Source organism: Chiloscyllium plagiosum, chromosome 44, assembly GCF_004010195.1.
Source record: "Chiloscyllium plagiosum isolate BGI_BamShark_2017 chromosome 44, ASM401019v2, whole genome shotgun sequence".
In the NCBI taxonomy this organism is placed as follows: Eukaryota; Metazoa; Chordata; class Chondrichthyes; order Orectolobiformes; family Hemiscylliidae; genus Chiloscyllium; species Chiloscyllium plagiosum.
Window position 1 is genome coordinate 11,867,629 of NC_057753.1, and position 7,054 is coordinate 11,874,682.

Here is a 7,054-nt window from a genome sequence, read left to right on the forward strand (position 1 = left end):
TTGGCCGTGCTAAATTACCCATAGTGCCCAGGGATGTGCAGGTTAGGGTGGATTGGCCGTGCTAAATTACCCATAGTGCCCAGGGATGTGCAGGTTAGGGTGGATTGGCCCTGCTAAATTACCCATAGTGCCCAGGGATGTGCAGGTTGGGGTGGATTGGCCGTGCTAAATTACCCATAGTGCCCAGGGATGTGCAGGTTGGCTATGCTAAATTACCCATAGTGTCCAGGGATGTGCATTTTGAGGTGGGTTAGCCATTGGGAAATGGAAGGTTACGAGGATAGGTTTGACGGGGGCGTTGGGTCATCTGGGCTGGGCCAGTGTGGTCGCGATGGGCTTGAATGGCTTCGAAGGGGCGGGACAGGAGGCGGGGACTTTTGGGCGCGAAGCGACGGGATTGGTGACAGGGAAAGGGCACGGGACCCAATAGGGAAAGGGAGGGGCGGGGCCGGGGGGGAGACAGAAAGGCCATACAGCCAATCAGAGGACGAGCCGAGCGGGGAACCCAGTCCTGATTGGCTCAGCGGCGCGAAGCACGCGCCCGGCCGTTAACTGGCGCCCCGTATTCGAAAAAACAAACAAACAACCAACCGCCCGTTCGAAATGCCGGGCCGTTACCTTCTGCTTCGGATGTCAAGACCGCACGGAGGTCGTTTACAATCGACCCCCTGCCCGCGGACACCTGTGGTCTCTCACCCGCTGCCGGTCGCTCCAGCCCATCCATCGGCGGCTGCCGCACTAAAGGGAGGTAGGGGGGCGTGCCTGGAGGACCGCCGGTCCTCCAACCAATCGGAGCGAATGTTGGGGGGGGCGGGGCTGGTCCGTCAGCCAATCGGATTGAACGGGAGGGGCGGGGCTCGTTGGCTGCGTGACCACGCGCGTGTGTTTGGGTGGGGGAGCGTGGAGAAAACCAGCCAATCGGAGTGAATGCAGGGCGGGGCTTGTGCTCACTGAGCGAGGCGGCTGTTTCTCCATCCACTCGGAAGCGAATGAGGGGGCGCGACCGGAGGGCCGAGGGCGGGGCCGGAGGACCGGAAGGAGGGTGTGCTGCAACCAATTGGTGTCAATGAGGGGCGGGGCTCGAGGAGGACTCGAGTGCCCTCCCCAATGCCCCGCCGCCATGTTGTAGAGGGGTCAGACCAACTGGGACAATACAGCCTTAGTGGAGGTTGAGGTTGCACAGAAAGTAGAATGATCTATTTTCCTTTCTATCCTATCCTGAGAGTAAGGATTTCTTTTTAAAAAATGTGCATCTCTTTCCACAAGGTTATCAGGAACAAGAATATGTACAGATAGGAAAATCCAGTGACAGAGTGGGAAAAGGTTTCCAACATCAATGACACTGGGAAAGCCCCAAGACACCCCCTACATACTCAACCGGTGAAAGGTTGACCTGATTTATTATTGTCACATTCACCTGGGTACAGCGAAGGATTTTGGTTATGCACGTTCGCCTGCTCCTTCAGTTGAAAGAGATTGATGCAGGGGGGTAAAGATGTTTACCCGCCAACAAGCCCGCAACAGTGAGAGGCAACTCTGCACCAGCCCTGTGTGCGGGAAGGGATTCAGCGGGTCCGTGCACCTGGCAGAGCGCCCACAGGCACACCACAGCGACAGAGCCTTCGGGGGCTCTCAGTATGGGAAGAGATTCACTCGGCCTTCCCGAGACGCCGAGCGCCAGCTGGTCCGGTCGGAGAAGAGGCTTTTCAAGTGTTCCGAATGCGAGAAGACTTTCGGGAAAAGCAGCGGCCTGCTGGCCCACCGCCGCGCTCACGTGGGAGAGAGGCCGTTCGCTTGCTCCGAATGCGGGAAGAGATTCGCGCGTTTGTTCCACCTTCAGATACACAACCACGTTCACACCGGGGAGAGGCCGTTCACTTGCCCGGTGTGCGGGAAGGGATTCGTCCAGTCCTCGGACCTTCAGAAACACAAGCGAGTTCACACCGGGGAGAGGCCGTTCGCCTGCTCCGAGTGTGGGAAGAGGTTCTCTGACTCGTCCCACCTCTTGACACACCAGCGGGTCCACACCGGGGAGAAGCCATTCACCTGCTCAGAGTGTGGGAAGAGTTTCCCTCGTCTTTCCCATCTTGTGATACACAAGCGTGTTCACACTGGGGAGAGGCCGTACGTTTGTGCAGTGTGTGAGAGAGGATTTACTTGTTCTCACCACCTGCAGAAACACCAGTCTGTTCACACTGGGAGTAGGGCCTTCAGCTGCTCCCTGTGTGGAAAGTGTTTCACTCAGTCATCCAGCCTCCAGAGACATCAACGCACTCACACTGGGGAAAAGCCATTCACCTGCTCCGTGTGCGGAAAGAAATTTGCTCAGTCATCTGAATACACTGAACACCAAAGAGTTCACTCTGACAACAGACCTTTTAAATGCTCTGAATGCGAGAAGACCTTTAAGAGAAAGCACGATTTGCTCAAGCATCAGTATGTTCATAGCGGGGAGAAGCCTTTCCCCTGCTCCGAATGCGGCAAGAGATTCATCAATTCATCCGATCTGGTGCGACACCAGGGCACCCACACGGGGGAGCGGCCGCTCACCTGCTTCATGTGCGGGAATGGATTCAGTGACTCCTCCCACTTGCTGAGACACCAGCGAAGTCACACCGGGGAGAGGCCATTCGCTTGCTCTGTGTGTCAGAAGGGATTCACGCACTCGTCCAGCCTGCTGCGACACCAACGCGTGCACACTGGGGAGAGGCCGTTCACCTGCTCGGTGTGCGAGAAGCGATTCACTCACTCGTTCAACCTGCTGAGACACCAGCGTGTTCACACTGGGGAGAGACCGTTCACCTGCCCTGTGTGTGAGAAGAAATTTAGACACTCCTCCCACCTGCTGAGACACCAGCGCGTTCACATATTGCCGGCAAATGTTGTCACGGCTGAGAATGAAATCCAGGACTGAATTTTTTTTTTTCCCCCCCTCTCCTTTATGACTAGATCATTTTCAGTGCTTATGCCTTTGGTAAACACAAAACCCAGTCGTTTTACAGGGACTGAACGTAAGTGTGTGTCCCACAGCACCTCTGTCACCCACAAGGTGCGAATCAAGGCTGCAAACCACCTAAATTAAAATCCCCTCAGGAAGTGTAATTAACAGGAGCCTGGTGAGGTTCCTGTGAAGCTGACAGTTAGGCCTGTGCTGGTTTTGTTATTGTGCCTGTAATGGAAAATGTCTGAACCACTGCCTCGGTGGAATTTTGCCTGTCGTGAGAGTGGATTAATGAGTCTCGTGTCCTTGCTCATGTTGGCTGCGATGGTGTAGAACGGGTGACGTTCAAAGAGCTGGTCTTTGTGTGGAGATGTGAGATGTGTATGAAAGTGACACAGCCTTGTGCTCATAGTCAGAACAATGTGCAGGTCTCCTTGTGGTTTGAGCGGGGTCAGATGACCAATGTGAAAAAGTTAACTGTAAAATCCCCTGCGTACTTGCAGCCTGGAGAGAGAGAGCGGAACTCTGAATCTACTGTATTTTCTGTCTTGTCTGGATTGGGTAACAATACTCTCTTGTTACAGAGCTGAGAGCACTGAATTCAGTGTACTATCGCACTTCTCTAGATCAGGTAACTGTAGTCTATTATCACAGCGCTGAGAGCTCTGAATTCAGTGTACTATCGCACTTCTCTAGATCAGGTAACTGTAGTATTTTATCACAGCGCTGAGAGCTCTGAATTCACTGTACTATCCCAGTTCTCTGGTTCAGATAACCACACTTCATCTGTATCATCACAGAGCTGCAAATAAAGTCAGTTAGAGACAATCTGTTGTTGGGAACTTGAGTATCTGGTGTCTGAAAGCACAAAGGTTTGACATTTAGAGTCCAAGAGACATATACTGAAACACATCTCGACCCAATCCTCCAGCTTAATTTTCACGAGACAGCGTCTCTTACCAAGCCTACTGAGTGGACAGAACATGGAAACGATCCCGACTGGAAGAAACTGTCCAGTCATTTGTTAATATTTCTCAACTGCAGCCAGGTTCCAATTGTCACTTTCTGTTACATTAAAGCCAATAGCGGAGGGAGAGTGATTATTCGAATGTTGAAAGGTTGAGTTATAAAGATAGGCTGGGACTTTTTTTCTCTGGAGCAGTGGAGGTTGAGAAGTGATCTTCTGGAGGTATATAAAATCATGATGGGGAGAGGTAAGGTGAACCGGTAGGTATCTTTTCAATAAACCCTGAGGCAGCGGTTTAAAGTAAAGAGCTGAAAGGACTGGAGGAAGGTGAAGGTGGAGTATTTCAGACAGCGTCTCTTACCAAGCCTACTGAGTGGACAGAACATGGAAACGATCCCGACTGGAAGAAACTGTCCAGTCATTTGTTAATATTTCTCAACTGCAACCAGGTTCCAATTGTCACTTTCTGTTACATTAAAGCCAATAGCGGAGGGAGAGTGATTATTCGAATGTTGAAAGGTTGAGTTATAAAGATAGGCTGGGACTTTTTTTCTCTGGAGCAGTGGAGGTTGAGAAGTGATCTTCTGGAGGTATATAAAATCATGATGGGGAGAGGTAAGGTGAACCGGTAGGTATCTTTTCCCTAGAATGGGGGATTTCAAGACTGGAGGGGGGGGGGGGCATATTTTTAAGGTGAGAAGAGAAAGATTTAAAAAAAAGACGTTGGGGGGAAGAATTTGTCTTACGCAGAGGGTGGTTTGTGTGTGGACTGAACTTCCAGAGGAAGCAGTGGATGCGGGCACAGATACAACATTGAAAAGACGGGATAGGAAACGTTTGGAGGGATATGGGCCAGGAGCAGGGAGGTGGGACTAGTTCCAGTTTGGGATCATGAACCAGTTGGCCGAAAAGGTCTGATTTTGTTCTGTATGACTCCACGGCTCCTGGAGAAGGCTGAGGAGTTTTTTTTAATGATTATAAAATTATGGGCCCAGATAGCTTGGAAAGACGTCTGATTGGCAAGGTCAATAAACCCTGAGGCAGCGGTTTAAAGTAAAGAGCTGAAAGGACTGGAGGAAGGTGAAGGTGGAGTATTTCTCACTGCGATGCTGGTGGGGGCGCTGGAATTCACTGGAAGCGTGCTGGAGGTCCGCATTCCTACAGGATGATGGGCTAAGAGTTGGAAAGTGGGAATCAGACTGCAAATATCATGTCCCGGCCAGCGAACGGAGGCTGAAAGGCCTTCTCCACGCTGCAAATTCTGTGACGAAAGGCAGTTCTTGTGTTGATATCCTGAGTCAGGCCTCGGCCCTGTTCGTTTGCTCCCAAGGTTGACGCGACGGTGTGGGGGTCAAGGTACCGGGAGCAGTGAATGAAACGTAATTGCCCGGAAATGCTGGTCTTGTTTATCTGGTTCTGTTTCAATCGCTTCTGCCGAACGTGGCCCTCCCCCAGTGCTTTTCTGCAACAAGTTCTGAGTCCGCTTAGAGTCATAGAGATGGACAGCACTGAAACAGACCCTTCGGTCCAACTCATCCATGCCGACCAGTTATTCCCAATCCAATCTAGTCCCACCTGCCAGCACCCGGCCCATATCACTCCAAACCCTTCCTATTCATATACCCATCCAAATGCCGCAATCGTACCAGCCTCCACCACTTCCTCTGGCAGCTCAATCCATACACGTACCACCCTCTGCGTGAAACAGTTGTCCCTTAGGTCTCTTTTACATCATTCCCCTATCACCCTAAACCTATGCCCCTCTAGTTCTGGACTCCCCGACCCCAGGGAAAACACCTTGTCTATTTACCCTATCCATGTCCTCATGGCCAACAGTGGCCTAACCAATGTCCTGTACAGCCGCAACATGACGTCCCAACTCCTGTACTCCATACTATGACTAATAAAGGAAAGTACTGTATACCAAACACCTTTTTCACTCTCCTATCCACCTGCGACTCCACTTTCAAGGAACTATAAACCTGCACTCCAAGGTCTCTTTGTTCAGCAACACTCCCCAGGACCTTACCATTAAGTGTATAAGTCAGCTCTCAATGCTGTTCAAAATGGATGCTTTATTTTTGGAGTTAACACAAAGCTGATTTATTTGACTTTTATCAGAAATATCAATCCCTTCCCATCAAGAGTTTACTAACAGCAACAGATTGTGGTTCAGTCCCAGATGTGATTAACTGCGAAATCTTGTAGTCAATCACAAACTCACTGGTGACTCGGGAGGTGGGAAGAGTGAATGAATCCCTTCTTACACACAGAGCAGGTGAATCATCTCTCCCCCAGTGTAAGTTCACTGGTGTTTGGTGCAGTCAGGTGATCGCCTGAAGTTGGTTCCCACAGCCAGTGCACCTGAATGGTTTCCGATCAGCGTTAACACCTGTGAGAAACAAAGCTCACTCACTTCAATAATTTCAGTCCGAGACAAGATCTGAAGCAATCAGTATGTTTATTATACACTTGCAAGCGTGGTGCCTGGAATAGGGCACACAGAGTTTAGCAAGTACAGATCTTATATAGGATTCACCACTCCAAACCCGGTGCCCATTACTATTGTTTATCTCCTGCCTTGTGCATAACAAGGTATAAGTTTTACTCAGCCATTTCACCACATCCTGCTGTGATCCATTGTTAGGTATATCCTCCTTCACTATTATCTACTTCCCCCACTTATGCCACTTCCTCCCTTTCCCAAACCATATTGATCCTTACGACCTTTTAATTGGGGTTTGTTTTTGTGTTTTTGCAAAAGTGGGAAACAGATGCTTATAACTACTGCTTGCACAAGCACATCGGCTTAACCTACATCCTCACAGCACCTTATCTGTTTGTCTACCATTGTTAGCAGGCACGTTTCATTCTTGCATTCACATTTTAGCGAATACAAAAACAATTATATATTTCCTCCACATAGTTTTCATTCTTGTTGACTCAGCTCTTGGTTGAAACAATTATACACTGGTGTGAGTGCATTTACCTTGCATCAGTAATTGTAATTGCAGAAGTAACACTACTTTACCTATATCCCACACACCTTAATGGCACATTCATTTCCTTGCCTCATCTGGGTATTGGAAAAAAAACCTCTCACCTGAGTAAGCTTACTATCATCTCATTAGTGAGCAGATCTCTAC

General features: G+C 49.9%; 1 protein-coding gene across 1 annotated transcript; it reads left to right on the top strand.

Moving 5' to 3' along the window:
• The first annotated feature begins 1,036 nt into the window (after nt 1-1,036).
• Nucleotides 1,037-3,770, top strand: LOC122543576 (zinc finger protein 501-like). Its single transcript, XM_043682382.1, has one exon. It carries the CDS (start codon nt 1,496-1,498, stop codon nt 2,912-2,914), a length of 1,419 nt encoding a protein of 472 aa, XP_043538317.1. The 5' UTR covers nt 1,037-1,495; the 3' UTR covers nt 2,915-3,770.
• The last annotated feature ends 3,284 nt before the right edge of the window (nt 3,771-7,054 follow it).

Coding starts and splice junctions, on each gene's coding strand:
- LOC122543576 (XM_043682382.1), top strand. CDS start 1,496: ATGTTTACCCGCCAACAAGCCCGCAACAGTGAGAGGCAACTCTGCACC.